The 22,471-nt window shown below is 42.3% G+C and overlaps 1 protein-coding gene across 1 annotated transcript in view; it reads right to left on the reverse strand.

Annotated features, from left to right (window-relative positions):
* The window catches only part of LOC124033879 (neural-cadherin-like), a 221,459-nt gene that overhangs the window by 67,128 nt on the left and 131,860 nt on the right, over window positions 1-22,471 (reverse strand). Inside the window, exon 21 of the mRNA XM_046346263.1 lies at window positions 13,515-13,741. Within this exon, the coding sequence (XP_046202219.1) occupies window positions 13,515-13,741 (227 nt within the window). The remainder of the gene's footprint in view (window positions 1-13,514; window positions 13,742-22,471) is intronic.

The raw sequence follows: 22,471 nt of genomic DNA on the forward strand, positions 1-22,471 counted from the left end.
CGGTGACTGCCTGAAAAGGTGCTTTGCATTTCTTAGCTGAGAGGGAACTTGTTATGCCTGCGGTCCCTGTACAGGGATCAACATCAGGGGAAATTTCAGAGTGACAACTAATAGTACTCGATAAAACTCAAACTTTCATTAAAACACACATGCAGGGTACTCCATTAAAGCTACACTCTTTGTGAATCCAGCCAACATGTCAGATTGTTAAAATGCTTTTAGGCAAAAGCATGAGAAGCTATTATCTGATAGCATGCAACCCCCCCGAAATACCTGAAGGGGACGTAAACAAAAGAATTAGCGTAGCCGGCGCTACACAAAACGCATAAATAAAATATAAAACATTCATTACCTTTGACGAGCTTCTTTGTTGGCACTCCTATATGTCCCATAAACATCTTTTTTTATTAAATCCGTCCATGTATACCCAAAATGTCCATTTATGAAGCCTGTCTGATCCAGGAAAAAAACATCTTTGACAAAACTTTGACAAAACACTTCAAACTACTTTTGTAATCCAACTTTAGGTATTAGTAAACGTTAATAATCGATCAAATTGATCACGGGGCGATCTGAATTCAATAGCAGCAGGTCTTGAAATCATGGTTGATATTCTCTCTTTCATAACTTCCTCCGGTGTACCCGATGACAGGAAGTGCCTATTCTTCATTTCACCAAGGATTAACTTCAACCCAATTGCCAAGACTGGCGACATCATGTGGAAGCTGTAGGAATTGTAAACTGGGCGCTATCTATTGTCCCTTGCCATAGACAAAACAGAGAATTTGGCGGAGGGATATTTTTTTCTTTTTTGGTGAACAGTTCACATTGGGGTTTTGCCTGCTACACACGTTCCGTTATAGTCACAGACATGATTTAACCAGTTTTAGAAACTTCAGAATGTTTTCTATCCACACATACTAGATTGAATCTGTTGAGGCTTTAAAACTTTGGCATGGAAAGTGAAGGAGGTGCTGTACTTTGGCTCTGGAACTTCAATCCAGTCAAACCCTCTCCCGTCTCTCTGTGGATAGGGACTGTTAGGCTTATACGGGGCGTACACAACCTCACTTTCAAAGTCCTAACATCGCTGAGCCTCTCAATGTATTCCTCTCACATTAATAAATGTTGTACAGATGGGTCACTTAATACAAGATTCTTCACCTGGTCTTGAGGATTCTCAATACCACGCTGTCTCGCGAAAACAGTGATTTAGATTGTTTGAACTTCAGAGATGTAACAATTTGACGAAAGGCAAGTTCATACTAGTAGTAGTCATTCCTGTTCAAGAGTCTACACATTTTGGTTGATGCGATAACTTCATCTCAATTTGTAAGTCGCTCTGGATAAGAGCGTCTGCTAAATGACTTAAATGTAAATGTAAATATACATATACTATATTCCTGGCATGAGTAGCAGGGCATTGACATTTTGCGCGATTTTTAACAAAAAGCTGAAAAAATATACAAGCTCTTTATTAAACACTTCTGATATGGACCATCTCCCAATCCACTAGTTTAGAAAGACAAACATATAGCTCACCAGAGAAACATATGTGGGTGTATGGGTGTGTGCCAAATGACAAATACTAACCATGGGACTGCACACCCAGAATCCCTATACAGGCAGAAGAGATATTTCATCTAAGACCAAATGACCTCTGGGAAGGGATGGCAATGTGAATGCTCTTTGTGCTTTGTGCATGACTGTACTGTCAGCTTTATCTAAACACAGTTTGATGCACCCATGGGGCTTCAACTACAATACCCATGCATCCCTGGGGCAGAGTCTGTGGAGAAAACATTAAAGGGCACCCTAGGGACTTGTAGGCCTACAAAGAATATGCTGAAAACGGGGACATCTTTGCTCAGAAGGCAGGAGGGAGGACAAGGAGGAAGATAAATTCTTCAGGTTGGACCTGAGGCTAATTTGTTTGGTTTTAAACCGACAAACGTTTTGCTAACCATATTGGATTTGAGTCCAAGGACTGGAGAGGTAGCACCTGAGGACATTTCGTCTGAATTACAGTTGAATAAGAGATGGGAGGAATAACAGAAAGAGGCGACGCACAGACAGAGCGAACACGCTATTGGGGAACGCTGTGCTTTTCCCCCCCTCTAGGTCTCATCTTTCCCCTATGTGGATCTGAGGCATGTCTGTCTGTCTGTCTGTCTGTCTGTCTGTCTGTCTGTCTGTCTGTCTGTCTGTCTGTCTGTCTGTCTGTCTGTCTGTCTGTCTGTCTGTCTGTCTGTCTGTCTGTCTGTCTGTCTGTCTGTCTGTCTGTCTGTCTGTCTGTCTGTCTGTCTGTCTGTCTGTCTGTCTGTCTGTCTGTCTGTCTGTCTGTCATGTCTGTATGCCATTCTCAATAGCAAGGCTATGCTCACTGAGTCTGTACATAGTCAAAGCTTTCCTTAAGTTTGGGTCAGTCACAGTAGTCAGGTATTCTGCCACTGTGTACTCTCTGTTTAGGGCCAAATAGCATTCTAGTTTGCTCAGTATTTTTGTTCATTCTTTCCAATGTGTCAAGTAATTATCTTTTTGTTTCCTCATGATTTGGTTGGGTCTAATTGTGTTGCTGTCCTGGGGCTCTGTTGGGTCTGTTTGTGTTTGTGAACAGAGCCCCAGGACCAGCTTGCTTAGGGGACTCTTCTCCAGGTTCATCTCTCTGTAGGGGATGACTTTGTTATGGAAGGTTAGGGAATCGCTTCCTTTTAGGTGGTTGTAGAATTTAACAGCTTTTGCCTTTGATCATTAGCGGGTATTGGCCTAATTCTGCTGTGCATGCATTATTTGGTGTTTTACATTGTACACAGAGGATATTTTTGCAGAATTCTGCATGCGGAGTTTAACTTTGGTGTTTGTCCCATGTTGTGAATTACTGGTTGGTGAGTGGACCCCAGGCCTCACAACTATAAAGGGCAATGGGTTCTATAACTGATTTTTAGCCAGATCCTAGTATTTTTAGCCAGATCCTAATTGGTATGTCAAATTTTATCTTCCTTTTGATGGCATAGAAGGTCCTTCTTGCCTTGTCTCTCAGGGCGTTCGTTTGTGGAAGTCAGCTGTGGCGCTGTTGTTAAGGCCAAGGTATGTATAGTTTTATGTGTGCTCTTGGGCAAAGGTGTCTAGGTGGAATTTGTGGTCCTGGCGACTGGACCTTTTTTGGAACACCATTATTTTGGTCTTACTTTGTTGGAGATAGAAGCACCAGATCATCGGCAAACACTAGACATTTGATTTCAGATTCTAGTAAGGTGAGGCCGGATGCTGCAGACTGTTCTAGCGCCCTCGCCAATTTATATGTTGAAGAGGGTGGGGCTTAAGCTGTATCCCTGTCTCACTCTACGGCCCTGTGGGAATTGTGTATGTTTTTTGCCAATTTTAACCTCACACTTGTTGTTTGTGTACATGGATGTTATAACATTGTATGTTTTTCCCTCAACACCACTTTCTATCAATTTGTATAGCAGACCCTCATGCCAAATTAAGTCGAAGTCTTTTTTAAATCCACAAAGCATGAGAAGACTTTGCCTTTGTTTTGGTTTGTTTGTTTGTCAATTAGGGTGTACATGGTGAATACATGGTCTGTCGTATGATAATTTGGTAAAAAGCCAATTTGACATTTGCTCAGTACATTGTTTTCACTGAGGAAATATACGAGCCTGCTGTTAATGATAATGCAGAGGATTTTCCCAAGGTTGCTGACGACACATATCCCACATAGTTATTGGGGTCAAATCTGTCTACTGTCACGACTTCTGCCGAAGTTGGTGCCTCTCTTTGTTCGGGCGGCGTTTGGCGTTCGACGTCACCGGTTTTCTAGCCTCCACCGATCTACATTTCTTTTTCCATTTGTTTTGTCTGTATTGTACACACCTGGTTCCCATTACGTTTGAATTATTTCCCTGTTTAAACCTCTGGAGCCATCGTGGTTTTGTGTGTGTTTATTGTTGTCAGTTGTCTCGTTTATGTGATTCTGGATTTTCGTTCTCCTTGTTGGAAGATTATTTTTGAGTAAAGTTACTATTATTACTCATCTCTATATTCTGTGCCTGACTCCACCTTACCCACATCACCTAGACTCTGACATCTACACGTTTGTGGATTGGGGTGATCAGTCCTTAGTTCCAAATATTGGGGAAGATGCTCATATTGGCATAGGATTTTTTTTTTTTACATTGCCAAAGCAAGCGAAATAGATAGTCAACAAATTTGAAATAAACAATAAACAATACATTACAGTTACAAAAATTCCCAAAGAATAAAGACATTTAAAATAACATATTATGTCTATATGCAGTGATGTAATGATGTGCAAATAGTTAAAGTACATAAGGGAAAATAAATAAATAAACAAATATATCTCTCGGTCTCTAGGTAAGCCAATCAGACGAGGAGGGTGCTTAATGGCTACGTTCTTAGAGAAGACCAGCTGAACACCCATTTAATGATACAGTCAGTCATACAAACAAACCATAATTACACACTAGACCTAAAATCAACATACTCATTAGCAGTACTTAGCAGCATGTCCAGTACAGCCGTTTGTTTGTTGCTGGTCTGACGTGAAACAAATGTCTATTATGTGCTCTGATGGTAAGCTGATCATGTCCTTGCTTGACGAAATAAAATGCTGTCTCACAAGGTCACTGTCGCTGGTCAAACTGGGGACCAGAACAGAATGGAGTCTAGATTAAAACAACCTTCAGTCACAAACACATCCCTCTAAACATCAATACACTGCTGCACCTGCTCTGCAACCAACAAAGCCCAAATCCAATGGTTAAAAATGTAGGAAGCATATGTTTTTACTCACCAATGTAACAACACAGTGTGGTCAAGTAACTTAGTTATAGTGACGATCTGGTTACCTATAAGTACAAACATCCGTCCTCGATATTACATCACAACCCGGAAAAACATTTTCCGACATCACTTCTACATTCTAATCGGTTTTATGTAATACAAATAGAAAAGTGAAGTGTAACGTTGCATTGGGACTTTTGATGTATATACTAATGCAAACAAAACATGTGGTTATGTTTATGCTACTAACCATTTAAAGGTGGAATACGCAGAAATGTATTTTATTTATTTAATTAGGCCAGTCAGTTAAAAACCTGTTAAGGATAGGGCTGACTACTGCCCCCTTTGGAGGAATTGCGTGCCCATAGTAAACAGAAATAAAATCTGTCCAAAATTGCTAATATATGCATATAATAATTATTATTGAATAGAAAACACTCGAAAGCTTCTAAAACCGTTCAAATTATGTCTGTATGTAAAGCAGAACTCTCAGGGCAGCCATTCTCCCTAACACTCTCTTGTCATCAGAAAAGTTGGCCCAACTTTGACGTCATCGCCCCCACCCTTCCCAAGCAGCTACAGACCTGGGAACAGTTTCTATGCCTTCAGCGCGATGTCTGCTTTCAATGGGGCTTGCCATTGTGAGAATCGCGCGCCCACGAGACTTTTGGCGGGCTGAAACCTTCGGGTCATGCGAAAAAACAAGTACTTTCATGCGCACCATTTTTCGGTAATAGAACCAGTTGAAAATATGCGCTGGTACTTAATGAATATGATGTCAGTTCGGTGGTCATCTGAGACATTATGACTGATGACAGGACAACACAAACTGTATCTGGGAAAGTCTACACATTCTAGTTATCAGATTCACATGGAATTATTGTGCAATTTAAATGTTTGAATATGAAACTATTTGTGAAAAGACTACATGTAATTTTAGCTTCCAAATGAGAGAATTGGGTTTTCATAAGGCTAGAGCTCTGCTCAATCAGTGGCCCACCCCTGTGAAGAGACATGGGTTATAAACTATGAAACACACCCTTCTCTCCCTCCACTATTTAAGCCCTTGACGAAAATGTAACCTCCTGTTCCGAGGATGATAGGACGACGGTCCATACGTTAAAAGGGACTAACATGTCACTTACAGAACTAATCCAACCTCAGCGTGAGCTTTGGTTGTGAATGGTATGAACTTTGAACTCTTATTCACTCCAGAAGTGATACCTCCTAGCCGTGGAGTTAGCAGCGGCCGCTGTAAACGTGGGCTAGGAAAGGACGGATGACGTATCCAGTCTAACACACAATGACGATACTACAATGTATACAATTTACCACCAGAGACATTCTTCTGAGGACAGGAAGATCTCTGTTGGCCAACACGGCTAGCATCTACGACCAAACTACCAAAGTAAATATTTATTGCATTTTCGTTTTACAAATGGGTGGTAATTTAGAATGCATAAGATACTGTATTTGCGATAGCATGGCTTCTCCCTTTGTTCCTCAGTCTTCCCGCTCTTTCACTCAAACCCAACCCCCTTTCCTTTGTGTAACCAGCCGTCATGTCGGCTCCGTCCACCAGGGACGTTTTCTGTATGACATAATTTGCATTCTGTGTATATGTAATTCTGTGTGATTAGTTAGGTATTTAGTAAATAAATAATTAAAACCAATTTTGTATTGCTGATTCAACTTGTTAGCCAGGGTTCGTGAAGATAACCAGGAACCTCAGCGTGGGAGCCTCTTGTTTTAATTTCTGTCTGTAGGCAGTGATCAACAAAATGGAGTCGTGGTCAGCTTTTCCGAAAGGAGGGCGGGGCAGGGCCTTATATGCGTCGCAGAAGATAGAGTAACAATGATCCAAGGTTTTTCCACCCTTGGTTGCGCAATCGATATGCTGATAAAATTTAGGGAGTCTTGTTTTCAGATTAGCCTTGTTAAAATACCCAGCTACAATGAATGCAGCCTCCGGATAAATGTATTCCAGTTTGCAAAGAGTCAAATAAAGTTCGTTCAGAGCCATCGATGTGTCTGCTTGGGGGGGAATATATACGGCTGTGATTATAATCGAAGAGAATTCTCTTGGTAGATAATGCGGTCGACATTTGATTGTGAGGAATTCTAAATCAGGTGAACAGAAGGATTTGAGTTCCTGTATGTTTCTTTGATCACACCATGTCTCGTTAGCCATAAGGCATATGCCCCGCCCCTCTTCTTACCAGAAAGATGTTTGTTTCTGTCAGCGCGATGCGTGGAGAAACCCGCTGGCTGCACCGCCTCCGATAGCGTCTCTCCAGTGAGCCATGTTTCCGTGAAGCAAAGAACGTTACAGTCTCTGATGTCCCTCTGGAATGCTACCCTTGCTCGGATTTCATCAACCTTGTTGTCAAGAGACTGGACATTGGCGAGAAGAATGCTAGGGAGTGGTGCACGATGTGCCCGTCTCCGGAGTCTGACCAGAAGACCGCCTCGTTTCCCTCTTTTACGGAGTCATTTGTTTTGGGGTCGCCGGCTGGGATCCATTCCATTGTCCTGGTTGAAAGGCAGAACACAGGATCCGCGTCGCGAAAATCATATTCTTGGTCGTACTGATGGTGAGTTGACGCTGATCTTATATTCAGTAGTTCTTCTCGACTGTATGTAATGAAACCTAAGATGACCTGGGGTACTAATGTAAGAAATAACACGTAAAAAAAACAAAAAACTGCATAGTTTCCTAGGAATGCGAAGCGAGGCGGCCATCTCTGTCGGCGCCGGAACTCAATCAGGTAATATTAATTACAGAGAAAGGATTTTATAGAATAGCATGTCATATCACTTAATCCGGCATGGCCAATGACACGACAGCATGATACATGTTCTCATAATGCACTATGATCGCAATAATACAGTATAAGCATAATAATACAGCATAAGAATAGTTATAGACACACATAAAGACTCATATGGACTCAAAGTCTGTATACCAATACTCATAATGCATTATAAGTATAATCATAGTCACTTATAGCTGAGGAACTCTCAACTCCGTTCTCTTCTATCGAGGCTGAGTTGAGTTTTGTACCTATGTTTGTCCTGTACAACTGCGGTCTTTCTACGAGGTGCTGAAATTCTTGCTTTTAATTGAAAAAAAAAATATTGAGTACAAACATCAACCTTTTCCTCATTTGTGTTGCTCATCCTACGTAAGCTGAGATTCAATTGGTGCATGCAAATCACGCTGAGCAATGTTATTGTAAATATTAATGTTATTGTATAATTTTGTCGCACTGGGCTTTGACTTTTTCATTTGCCTTTTTCTTTCTTGAACTGTTTATGTTAATATAATATCCAGGTGTGCCAATTGTACATATGTTGGGTCTTAACTTGGTCCCCCTGTTGCAGGAGGACCTTCCTTTAATTTAGTTGAGGTTGAAAAAGGCTTCTGAAGCTTGTAATTACGAAAAGCATATCAACCCCTTCAAAATTGTCCATTACTTATCATCCACATAAATAATTCACATTTCCTGTTGCTTCAGGATTATTTTCTTACTGTAGCAAACTAGCTCACATTAAGGTCCTACATCTGTAAGATCTTGAGGCAATGTATGTTATGTTTGAGAAAAAGAATGAAGAGCTTTGTGTTGTGTCATCATGAAATGTGCAGAGGTTCATTCGCTGAAAGCAGACCAATGACCACTTCATAATTGTATAGTAACAGTTTATGGTGTATTGTTATCTGTCTGCCTTAGGCATTTCATCACTTTACCCATATCAATCAAATATGACTTTATAAGTATGCTATATGCTATACAAAGATTGTGATGCAGTAATAATAACTTGCTGCTCATTGACAAAAACGTTAGAAATGTATCATGCTGTAATTATAATGCTGCATGATCGTTGAGGAAAAAGTGACCAGCAATTATAAAACACTATGTTGCTGTATATAAAAAGTGATTATGATTATACATATAATGCATTATGAGTATTGGTATACGGAATTATAAGCCTATGAGTCTTTATGTGTGTCTATAACTATTTTTATATCAGTGAAGGCTCCTCAGAGGAGAAAGGAGAGGACCATCCTCCTCAGTGAATTTAATAAAAAATAAAAATTGTATAACATTTAGAAAGTTATCCTTTTTAGATAAAACTATACGAAATAAAATCACATCACTGAATAACTGATTAAACCACACTATTGTGCAAAGAAGGTCTACAGCAGCCTCAACAGCATTCTGTAGGGTAGCACCATGGTATAGCCGGAGGACAGCTAGCTTCCGTCCTCCTCTGTGTACATTGACTTCAATAAAAAACCTAGGAGGCTCATAGTTCTCACCCCCTTCCATGGACTTACACAGTAATTATGACAACTTCAGAGCTCTTGTAGATTGAACTGACATGTTGTCCACCAAATCAAAGGATCAGAGAAATAATCTAATACTGAAATCATAAGCTACAGCTAGCTAGCACTGCAGTGTATAAAATGTGGTGAGTAGTTAAAATCAAATCAAATATTATTTGTCACATACACATGGTTAGCAGATGTTAATGCGAGTGTAGCGAAATGCTTGTGCTTATAGTTCTGACAATGCAGTAATAACCAACGAGTAATCTAACCTAACAATTTCACAACAACTACCTTATACACACAAGTGTAAAGGGATGAAGAATATGTACATAAAGATATATGAATGAGTGATGGTACAGAATGGCACAGGCAGTTGACTCAAAGAGAGAGAAAGACAATAGTTGAACAGTTTTAAACAAATTGATATCTGCCAAAATGAAGGGGAATCATGAGAGAAATAGAGATTATCATGTTTTTTTCACTTTCAGTTTCACTAGAAAATGCAGCTAGCTAGTTTAGCCAACTGAAACACCCCTGCATCAAACAGAGGGATGCTATGTTAGCTGGCTATGACTTTCCAACACAACACTGGAACTCATCCAAGTTAATGTAAGCTTTTGGTATTACTCATTTATTGCCACTGGGGCCTGGGGGTGTAACTACATTACTGCATGATTGTTGCGGGTTTACTAACGTGTTAGTTCTATTAGTTATGCAGACTATGACATTACTTTAGCTAATATGGTGACAAAAATGTAGGCTGTGTGTAGCGGTTTGGTTAGGAAAGGCTATTTCGCCTGGTCACATAGCTGGTGCATTGAAGTCCACAAGTGAAGGGAAGAGGTGAAGGGGAGCGCAGGAATGTGAGAAGGAATACAATGTGGCTGCTATGAAAGTGAACTGTGTTTACAGGTGATCAGGGGTGTATTCATTCTGCCGATTATGTTGAAAAGGTTTCTTAAAACGGAAGCAAACGAAACAAAACGGGGATAAACATACCTGAATATGTCCAATAGAAATTATCGTTTGCAACTTTTGGACTACTGATTACACCCTACATCACCTAGATGCAGGCAAGTGTGCAAGTTGGGACTAAATGTCACTGTCTGTCACCACAAATTTGTCTCTCGACCTGTGTGCACCTATTTTGTCAACTTTAATTCATAGGCTAGGTTGTAGCAACCTCATAATGGGTATAGGGAAAATGTGAGTATCATGTAGTAGCCTAAACCTATCGCTGTTACATTGAACTGGGTGAATGGAATTTAAATGAGTCATCCAATATGCTGTAATAGAAATAAGGCCATGCTCATTAAAAAAATAATTGTCCTCCCTTATCTTTAACAGCACTGACCCCCACTGGTTTATACTGTATTGTTACTGCATTGTTACAGTGCATTATGAGTACATGCATAATGCTGTATAATGCATTATTAATATGGACTTCATAGAATTTGTTACCAGAAAAGTCACTCTGTCACTGTGTGAAGTGTCTCTCACCTCATGTTTTTAGGCGTTATCTATTTCTGTCAGTGTGTCTCTGCCTGTGTCACATCACAGGGTATGTGTATGGGAGGGGTTGAGCGGGAGATGAGGAGAGAGGAGGGGGGGGGAGCAGGGCATAAGGGGGATATGAGGTGGAAAACAGAGGGGTAAATGGGGAGAAGAGAGGAGAGCCCTTGGGAGTGGAGCATGCTGAGATTTCCACTTCCTCAATCCCAGCAGGCTACAGGGGGATCTTGAATGTTCAAAGCCAGAGACATGCACACTGGGAGAGAGTGGAAAGAGGAAATGGGAGAAGGGCATACAGGGGGAGATAGGGTAGGCATGGGCTGTCAGAGATCAGGGGCAACAAATAAAACACTGTTTAAAAGTTACAAACATCAGGAGCTCCCTCTCCCCATGCATGTTCCATCACTACACTCACAACTCAACCAATATCACATGTCCTACTGAACCAATTCACAATCGACAGACCTTGAGCCAATCACCAACAGAGCTAGAATATACACTATATATACAGAAATATGTGGACACCCCATCAAATTAGTAGATTTGGCTATTTCAGCCACACCCGTTGCTGATGGGTGTGTAAAATCGAGCACACAGCCAATCTCCATAGACAAACATTTCCATAAAAATGCAACACTCACTACCGAGTTCCAAACTGCCTCTGGAAGCAACGTCAGCACAAGAACTGTTTGTTGGGAAATGGGTTTCCATGTCCGAGCAGCCTCACACCACGCCTAAGATCACCATGCGCAATGCAAAGCGTAGGCTGGAGTGGTGTAAAACTCACCACCATTGGACTCTGGAGCAGTGGAAACATGTTCTTTGGAGTGATGAATCACGCTTCACCAATCTGAGAACGCTACCTGCCCAAATGCATAGTGTCAACTGTACAGTTTGGTGGAGGAGGAATAATGGTTAGGGGCTGTTTTTCACGGTTCGGCCTAGACCCCTTAGTTCCAGTGAAGGGAAATCAACACCACAGCATACAATTTCTGATCGGTGTGGAAGAACTTGACTGGCCTGCACAGAGCCCTGACCTCAACCCCGTCGAACACCTTTGGGATGAATTGGAACACCGACTGCGGGCCAGGCCTAATCACCCAACATCAGTGCCCGACCAACCTCACTAATGCTTTTGTGGCTGAATGGAAGCAAGTCCCTGCAGAAATGTTCCAACATCTAGTGAAAAGCCTTACCAGAAGAGTGGAGGCTGTTACAGCAGCAAAGGTGGGACCAACTACATATTAATGCCCATGATTTTGGAATGATACTTTTGGTAATGTAATGTACTTCAAAACACCGTTTTTATTATGTGACTTAGGGGTGGCATTTTCCTACTCAATATCATCGACTGGCAAGACACTGACAAAGAGTATGTAGGGGTATGCTTGGATATTTCGATATAACTTACTTATAATAATTTTTGGATTGTCCATGTACCCAGACAACACAGAACCCAGAAGTGAAGTCTCATAACAAAAGGCCTGGAAGCAGTGATCTACAACACAAAAGGGTCCTCTTTCACTCTCCCAAAATCAACCAAAACATCCCTTCTCTCTAGCTGCCTTATTACTTCTACAAGAGGAACATAGAACTTGGTCTACATATCAATGAATTTAACCACAGGAAACCAATATCTACTTTCTTAAAACTGTCAGGGGTGCACTAAGAATTGAAATGCTCTACCAGCAAGGGAAATCTCCATTGCCATGTCAGAAACAGAGAGAGAGAGCGAGAGATAGAGAGAGAGAGAGAAACATATTTTTGTCTCATATTTCCATTGCTCTAGAATTGCAAACATTAATAACCGCAGCCGTCCCCCCTCCCTATTTCCCTCTCCGCGCTCACCATCTCTCGCCACGCTTGTGATCAATATATTTTCAGAGGGGCACATGGAATCCAGATGAAAGAGCATGGACAATCCACAAACCACACCTGAAGCATCCACAACCTCTCTCTCTTCTTCACTTCTCTCTCTCCCTTTCTCTTTCTTTCTCTCTTTCACTGATTTCCCTCTCCTTCCCTAACTCTGTCTGTCCCCCTCTATCTCTTTCTCTCCCTATTTCCCTCTAGCTTTCAACTGCATGAAAGAGGAAGTGATCGTGCGCCTCAATGAAGAGATGTCAGAACAAGATGAAGCAGGGTCTAAGTTTTGGGTAAGGTTCAAATGTTGAAATTGTACATTTAGTCATTTAACAGACACTCTTATACAGACCTACTTACAGGAGTCTTAGGGTTATAAGTGCCTTGCCAAGATTTTTCACCTCGTCAGCTTTGGGATTCGACCCAGCGACATTTTGGTTACTGGCCCAACGTGGTTAACCACCAGGCGAGTTAATGGTCTGGTTTAACTTCAAAGATTGTTCCTGTGTAACAACTACACTGTAAGGCTCCACAGCCCACAATAACGAATGTAGTCAAAGTGACAGCACCATAATAACAGCCTCAGACATATTATGCTGTAATTGACATTGCAATGTACATAATCTATTCGTAACATCCACATAAACCGGCTCAACAAAAACTAGAGGGTTATGTTTTTCATTACGTGGAAAAACACAAGGCTACACAAATACATATTGCATATTTTTTTTCGATTGAAATCCCTCTCTCTCTTCAAAATCGGCTAGCAACAGTCTGATTGGCTGCATTTTCCATAATTTGACCATGCATGTAAATGTCTTCTGTCCAGTAATTCTGCGTGTATTTTCAGTGGCGTTCGAGTTCGGGTTGCATTTTCTAATGCTTAACATTGAGTGAGGCTCATTAAAATAATCACAATCGTTCTAGGTTCATTTCGAACTCACAGAAAATCCACAGTATATCCAACAGGATAACATCCAGGGTCATCATTACACAGTACCTTTTGTTTGTGAGCGGCGAGGTATCCCTGTAGTCTCTCTGCTCTGAGGAAGGGACTGCTGTGCACTGCGAAGCGCACGTCCAGCGTCCTCTCCCTGACGTCTGTCAGGCTGAAGACGTTGATGTCGTCAATGCCCACCGACAACATCTCCGACAGGAAGTCCACCAGCAGTTCATAACGACTCCTCAAGCTACCACGCTGCTCAATAAAATCCTTCGCTGTGATGTCTGCAACACACACACACACACACACACACACACACACACACACACACACACACACACACACACACACACACACACACACACACACACACACACACACACACACACACACACACACACACACACACACACACACACACACACACACACACAAAGTTATACAAGCCAACATATGCCACATGACTCGTCCCTCTCGTTTTCCTAGGCAGAAACAGATGCATCCCTAAAATCTCTTCAATGAGCAGGAGAAACATACAGGCAATAAACAGAATAACAGACAAGATCTGCTTGTGACTTGTACTCTTATTAGAGAGACACTCCGTAGCTGTAACACTGGGCATATATTTCTAAAAGATAAAGAGCTGTACTCATGAAAAATGCATGTCCTCGAAAACAGCTCTGGATGTATTTAAGGAACATTAAAGTTGTGCGAGGACCATGTTCCCAGACCTGACCTGACGGGCCCTGTCAATCGCCTCTCCTCTCCCTTCCTGAGAGCCATTGGACCTGGCCCAGCGAGACAGACACCACCCAGCCCTGCCACATAATGTCACAGTCACAGCCAACGCTCACACAGACAGACCACTGTGGCCATGTCGGGGATATTGAGCGGGTAGAGGACGGAACAGCCTTCAACCTCAATTTGGAGCACGGCATCACTGCCAAAGAGAGGGTGCTAAGGTGAGAAAGTTCCTGAGCCGAGGCCGACTCTAATTGAGCCAACACCTTCTAGCATGGGATTAGGAGAGAGAGGGAAGCTGGGGATGGAGCAGCGGCCCTGTGCTTTACCTCTGCCCCCACTCCCCTCAGTCCCCTGGGCCCTGTTTGAAACAGACAGGGTCCCCCTACTGCTCCAATCGAAACTCTTCAGCACACAGGAGACAGGTGGAAAAGATAGGGAAAGAGATTTCATCCAATTTTAATGACATCTGTGGACATAGTTGTAAATTGTTTTAAGGGAGAAGGCTCCAATAATCATATCTGATGAATGAAACGTTTAATAAATGCATGTTTTTGAATTTGGGTGTTTCTACAAAGTTTAGTGTGTGTAACTGTCTGACTGAATGTGTGTGTGTGTGTGTGCGTGCATGTGACGTGTATATGTGAGTGCATGTGTGTAACTTTCTGACAATGTGTGTGTCTGTGTGCTCTCATCTCTCCCACTCTTAATCCCCGCGCTGACGGCAGGCTTTAAGTGTCATGCTGGGAACACCTGAGCGGTGTCAATCTGGGATCATTAGGTCCTGAGGAGTGCCAGTGTTGCTCAGTGTGATTAAGGCCACGGGAACAGACAGAGGGAGGAATCCTAGATTGACATTAAGAGAATGGAAATGGAACTCAGCGAGAGGATGCTGCTGCCGATGCTACTGCCGTCTGTCTGGTCTCATTACCAGTGCGGTGGGAGACAGACAGGGACTCTCTTTAACACGGAGGGACAGATTGACACCTGGCTTTGATCCAAAGCAAAGATCACATCGACTCTCCTTCCCACGGGCATTAGGGACACACACACACACACACACACACACACACACACACACGCACACGCACACGCACACGCACACGCACACGCACACACACCACACAGTGGCGGATTTAGGTGTTGGCGACATGGGCAGCTGCTCTCACACAATTCTTTGGAATGGTGACATTTGCGCGATAGGTTTTCTAGCTCTCATTTGCACGTCATGTCAATGATATCATGTCACCGTGTGGGACAATTAACCTTGTCAGAGTGGGCGACCTGATTCTAGTTTGTGAGCTAGGCAGGCTACTGCCTGGGAAGGTCTCCCACTCAGAAGTATGAGATGGAGAGGAGGGCAGGGGTAGGAAGCCCGAGGTAGGGGGAGCGGGGGAATCTATCAAATAGCACACCTCTAACTTTGTACGTTAATAATGGAATTAGTAAATCAGTCACACTACGAAACGCTACCAAATAAATTCATAATACTGTGAATATATACAGTTGGAGTCGTAAGTTTACATACACCTTAGCCAAATACATTTAAACTCAGGTTTTCACAATTCCTGACATTTATGATTTATTTCAGCTTTTATTTCATTCATCACATTCCCAGTGGGTCAGAAGTTTACATACACTCAATTAGTATTTGGTAGCATTGCCTTCATATTGTTTAACTTGGGTCAAATGTTTCGGGAAGCCTTCCACAAACTTCCCACAATAAGTTGGGTAAACTTTGGCCAATTCCTCCTGCCAGAGCTCATGTAACGGAGTCAGGTTTGTAGGCCTGCTTGCTCACACCCGCTTTTTCAGTTCTGCCCACAATTTTTTTATGGGATTGAGGTTAGGGCTTTGTGATGGCCACTCCAATACCTTGAATTTGTTGTCCTTAAGCCATGTTGCCACAACTTTGGAAGTATGTTTGGGGTCATTGTCCATTTTGAAGACCTATTTGTGACCAAGCTTTAACTTCCTGACTGATGTCTTGAGATGTTCCTTCAATATATCCACATCATTTCCCTCCCTCATGATGCCATCTATTTTGTGAAGTGCACCAGTCCCTCCTGCAGCAAAGCACCCCACAACATGATGCTCCCACCCTCGTGCTTCATAGTTGGTATGGTCTTCTTCGGCTTGCAAACCTCCCCCTTTTTCCTCCAAACATATCGATGGTCATTATGGCCAAACAGTTATATTTTTGTTTCATCAGACCAGAGGACATTTCTCCAAAAAGTATGATCTTTGTCCCCATGTGCAGTTGCATACCGTAGTCTGGCTTTTTTTATGCAGCTTCTGGAGCAATGGCTTCTTCCTTGCTGAGCGGCCTTTCAAGATATGTTGATATAGGACTCGTTTTTACTGTGGATACAGATACTTTTGCACCTGTTTCCTCCAGCATCTTCACAAGGTCCTTTGCTGTTGTTCTGGGATTGATTTGCATTTTTCGCACCAAAGTACGTTCATCTCTAGGAGACAGAATGCGTCTCCTTCCTGAGTGGTATGACGCTGCATGGTCCCATGGTGTTTATATTTGCGTACTATTGTTTGTACAGATGAACGTGGTACCTTCAGGTGTTTGGAAATTGCTTCCAAGGATGAACCAGACTTGTGGAGGTCTACAATTTTTTTCTAATGGCTTCTAAAGCCATGACATCTTTTTCTGGAATTTTCCAAGCTGTTTAAAGGCACAGTCAACTTAGTGTATGTAAACTTCTGACCCACTGGAATTGTGATACAGTGAATTATAAGTGAAATAATCTGTTTGTAAACAATTGTTGGAAAAATGACTTGTGTCGTGCACAAAGTAGAAGTTCACACTGACTTGCCAAAACTATAGATTGTTAACAAGAAACGTGTGGAGTGGTTGAAAAAACGAGTTTTAATGACTCAAACCTAAGTGTATGTAAACTTCCGACTTCAACTGTTGGTTTCACAGACATATTGTTGCATTTTTTTCTGCTTTTATGCGAAATTGTTAAGAATAATATAAAAGCAGTCTGCACACCACCAAGGTGAATTGGTTTAGTCTTGACTCTTGGTTGACAGTGTTGAGGGATGGGTAATGTATTCGTGCCAAATCAACACAAATGGATAAGAAAAGGTCGAAGCCATCAGGCGCCCAGTTTAGGAAAAAGAGGAAAGAAGAGGAGGAGAAACGCGCAAAAGACAAAGATTTGCAGCGATGCCATCTCTTTATGAGTATAATATTATGCATGCAATGCAATAGGCTAGTATAACACTTATGTTGTTAGCCTATGTTGCTATGTTGCTTGCTATGCTATTACACATAGGGCGACACTATTTCGTTTCCTGTCCTACTAGCTTACATAACATTGGATATCATTTCACACAGGTTCATCATGATAATGTGTGTAGCCTGCAGCAAAATGATTACCACCGAACTACTACATTATGGATTTGGTTAAGTTTCATTGAGGTGACATCATAAAGATTTTCGGTGATAGTATTGACTAGGTCCTGAGCTCATTAAGGGGATTTTCCAATGCTGTTGGCTAACGTAAAAGACGTCTATTATGCTGATATTTTGTGATATATTTAATATTTTGAGTTGTCTTATCCCTATAATTAGCCAAGGAGGTTGTATGGTTAATTTGGTTCCTATTCTGAAAGTTTGATAAATTGTGCATAATGTATTTAGGGTGTCAGGTTGTCAGACTCATATACTGTATTTAATGCAAATTCAGGGACACTTCTGGAAATTTTTGGAGCACCCTCTGGCACTGGCCAGGATGAGGAGCCATCTACCTCCTCAGCCACACAGGCCTCTTCAGAAATGATCTCAGAGAATCAGGATGAGGAGCCATCCACCTCCTCAGCCACACAGGCCTCTTCAGAAATGATCTCAGAGAATCAGGATGAGGAGCCATCCACCTCCTCAGCCACACAGGCCTCTTCAGAAATGATCTCAGAGAATCAGGATGAGGAGCCATCTACCTCCTCAGCCACACAGGCCTCTTCAGAAATGATCTCAGAGAATCAGGATGAGGAGCCATCCACCTCCTCAGCCACACAGGTGTCTTCACAAATGTTGTCTGAGCCTGAGGATGAGGAAGACCCATTTAATGACCCAACTAATGCCCATGTGCTCTCCGTTAGAAATGCCTGTAGCAGTATCCCCACCAAATCCTGCTGCTGAGGATGAACCACTGTCTACAGACCCTGCTGACTGGCCTTCGGTTCTGGCCGACAGAATTCGGACACAATCAGTTTGCAGATGACCAAGTGAGGTACCACCTAACTTTGTTTTCCCAAGGAATGAGAGTGACGGAAGAAGTTGCCACCACCAGCATTTCAGGAAGACCTTGGTGAGTGGTGAACAAATATCCCTAGAAGTTGGTTGGTGCATTCTGACAGAAACAACAGCCTCTTCTGCTTCTGGTGCAAACTCTTTTCTAAGAAGACAACGTATTTAGAAAACTCAAGGACTGACAGACATGCAAGTTCTTTGCTGACTTCGCACGACAGCAGTCCAGAACTCCAAAACTGCATGAAAACAAGGAAAGAACTGTCAATGAGGATCAAAAAATGGGAAGCAATTGATAAACATGAGATGGCACTTATGGAGCTTGAGAGGACAAGATGGAGAGAGGTGTTGACACATCTGACTGTTATTGTGCAGTCTCTGGCAGTTAGAGATCTGACACTAAAGGGGACACACAGAAATCAAATCAAATGTATTTATATAGCCCTTCTTACATCAGCTGATATCTCAAAGTGCTGTACAGAAACCCAGCCTAAAACCCCAAACAGCAAGCAATGCAGGTGTAGAAGCACAGACTGTACACTGTACTCTCCATCAAATGGACATTTCCTCAAAGAGGTTCAATCCCTCTATCCCTCATTCCCTTCCTCCCCCCATTCCTCCCTTCTGCCTAACTCTGGGGCCCACCTCACCTGTTTGCATCTCTCCAATGTCCTGTTTCAGGGGATCAATAAAAAAGAGAATTTGGAAAAAATATCTTCAGTTCCCTTCTGGGATTAACACCAATACTAACCTCTGAGTCTGTCTCAAGGTCCTATTGACCCAGTCAACTGAGACCCCCTACTCTGTCACCATCAGCATGTCTGTCTGCTGACCTGACATGACAGGGGCATGCTAGTCTCTTTTAATGGAGGTAGTTTGTATTTACTGTCCCCTACGTATTTGGACAATTTGATCCAATCATGAAAGAGCACCTTAACCCTGTCCAAAAATGGACCTCGAGTCACACCACCAGCTACCTTGACCACCAAATACAGAATGAACTCACTGAGTTGTTGAGCAGCAAGATCATTTAAAAAAAATTGAGTGACATCAAGCTGGCAAAATTCTTAAGGGTGTCATAAGTATTTGGACAAATTCACTTATAGTATATAACATTTAGTCAATAGTTTAGTATTTGGTCCCATATTCCTAGCATGCAATGAATACATCAAGCTTGTGACTACATACTTGTTGGATGTATGTGCAGTTTGCTGTGGTCGTGTTTCGGACGATGTTGTGCCCAATAGAAATGAATTGTAAATAATGTAGTGTCATTTTGGAGTCACTTTAATCTGTAACTTTCTCACTCATCATTATTCATTATTCATTCATGATGGTCCCTAATCATGGTAGCATCCACATGAATGTAGAAGTGTTCAGAAACATATTCTAGTCTTATTTACAATAAAAGTGACTCCAAAATGACACAATACATTATTAACCATTGATTTCTATTGGGGCACAACATAACCCGAAACACAACCAAAACAAACTGCAAATGCATCCAACACATTTGTAGAGTCACAAGCTTGATGCAGTCATTGTGTGCTAGGAATCTGGGATTAAAATACAACACTTTTGACTAAAGTTAATACCAAGTTAATTTGTCAAAATAATTCTACACCTTCAAATGGGGGGACTAGACACATAAAGTGCATTGATTTCTCAATGGTACAACAGATATGTAGGAAAATACCCTCAAATAAAAAGTGCCATTCTGTACTGTTGCCTCATATTAAACATTTGATCTCAAATCCAAAATGGTGGAGGACAGAGCCAAATTCAAAGTTTCAGCTTCACTGTCCAAATAAATACGTAGGGGGACAGTAAATACAAATGACCTCCATTAAAAGAGACTAGCATGCCCCTGTCATGTCAGGTCAGCAGACAGACACGCTGATGGTGACAGGGTAGGGTGTCTCAGTTGACTGGGTCAATAGGACCTTGAGACAGACTCAGAGGTTAGTATTGGTGTTACTGGTGAACTGAAGATATTTTTTCCAATTTCTCTTTTTTATTTATCACCTGAAACAGGACCTTAGAGAGATGCAAACAGATGAGGTGGGCCACAGAGTTAGGCAGAAGGGAGGGATGGGGGGAGGAATGGAATGAGGGATAGAGGGATTCAACTTTGAACTTTTTCAAACTAATCTCACAGCCAGAAAAGTACACACTCAAGCTGTTTCAAAGTTCTTTATTCAACATACTAGACATTCCCCAGAGGGCTGTGCATTTGAGAGAGAGAGCGAAACAGAGTGAGAGTGTGTGTACTTGTTTTCCTTCCTTATCAGGACCCCAACGTCCTAATAATTCACTTGAATGGCCTGACAAGGTAGGAAAACAATAAATAGTTTGAAAAGTCTGGACTTATTTCATGTCCTGAATTTGTTAAAATGCTATTTTAAGCTTAAGGGTTAGATTTAGTGTTTTGGGGTTAAGGTTAGGTTTGTAGTATGTCTGTTTATGGGGGTGTTTACCCTGAATTGCACTGGCCCATTGTAATTCTAAGGTTAGGGTTAGGTTTCGGGTTAGGGCTTTTGGGGATAAGGTTGGGTTAAAGTTAGGGTTAGGTTAAGGGTTAGGGAAAATAGGATTTTTAATGGTCAACATTTTTTACTCCCCACAAAATCCTGAAATTTCACAAAAATAAAGCTGTGTGTGTATGTGTGTGTGTGTTTCTTTGAGGATGTACTAAAAAAAGGAATGTCCTCTCATTGTCTACTGCATTTATTTTCAGCAAACTTAACACGTGGAAATATTTGTATGAACATAACAAGATTCAACAACTGAGACAATAAACTGAATAAGTTCCACAGACATGTGACTAACATAAATGGAATAATATGTCCCTGATCAAAGGGGGAGTCAAATCAAAAGTAACAGTCAGTATCTGGTGTGGCCACCAGCTGCATTAAGTATTGCAATGCATCTCCTCCTCATGGACTGCACCAGATTTGCCAGTTCTTGCTGTGAGATGTGGCACCTGCAAGTTCCCAAACATTTCTGGGGGGAATGGCACAAGCCCTCACCCTCGAATCCAACAGGTCCCAGACGTGCTCAATGGGATTGCGATCCGGGCTCTTCACTGGCCATGGCAGAACACTGACATTCCTGTCTTGCAGGAAATCACGCACAGAACGAGCAGTATGGCTGGTGGCATTGTCATGCTGGAGGGTTATGTCACGATGAGCCTGCAGGAAGGGTACCACATGAGAGAGGAGGATGTCTTCTCTGTAACGCACAGCATTGAGATTGCCTGCAATGACAACAAGCTCAGTCCGATGATGCTGTGACACACCACCCCAGACCATGACAGACCCTTCACCTCCAAATCGATCTCGCTCCAGAGTACAGGCCTCGAGGTAATGCTCATTCCTTCGACAATAAGCGCAAATCCGACCATCACCCCTGGTGAGACAAAACCATGACTCGTCAGTGAAGAGCACTTTTTGCCAGTCCTGTCTGGTCCAGTGAGTTTGTCACCATAGGCGACGTTGTTGCTGGTGATGTCTGGTGAGGACCTGCCTTACAACAGGCCTACAAGCCCTCAGTCCAGCCTCTCTCAGCCTATTGTAGACAGTCTGAGCTCTGATGGAGGGATTGTGCGTTCCTGGTGTAACTCGGGCAGTTGTTGTTGCCATCCTGTCCCGCAGGTGTGATGTTCAGATGTACTGATCCTGTGCAGGTGTTGTTACACGTGGTCTGCGACTGTGAGGGCGAGCACCTGTCCGTCCTGTCTCCCTGTAGCCTAAGACATGTTCACGCAGATGAGCAGGGACCCTGGGCATCTTTTTTGGGGGTGTTTTTAAGAGTCAGTAGAAAGGCCTCTTTAGTGTCCTAAGTTTTCATAACTGTGACCTTAACTACCTACCGTCTGTTTGCTGTTAGTGTCTTAACGACCGTTCCACAGGTGCATGTTCATTAATTGTTTATGGTTCATTGAACAAGCATGGGAAATAGTGTTTAAACCCTTTACAATGAAGATCTGTGAAGTTATTTGGATTTT

The sequence above is a fragment of the Oncorhynchus gorbuscha genome, linkage group LG04 (assembly GCF_021184085.1).
Source record: "Oncorhynchus gorbuscha isolate QuinsamMale2020 ecotype Even-year linkage group LG04, OgorEven_v1.0, whole genome shotgun sequence".
Classification (NCBI taxonomy): Eukaryota; Metazoa; Chordata; class Actinopteri; order Salmoniformes; family Salmonidae; genus Oncorhynchus; species Oncorhynchus gorbuscha.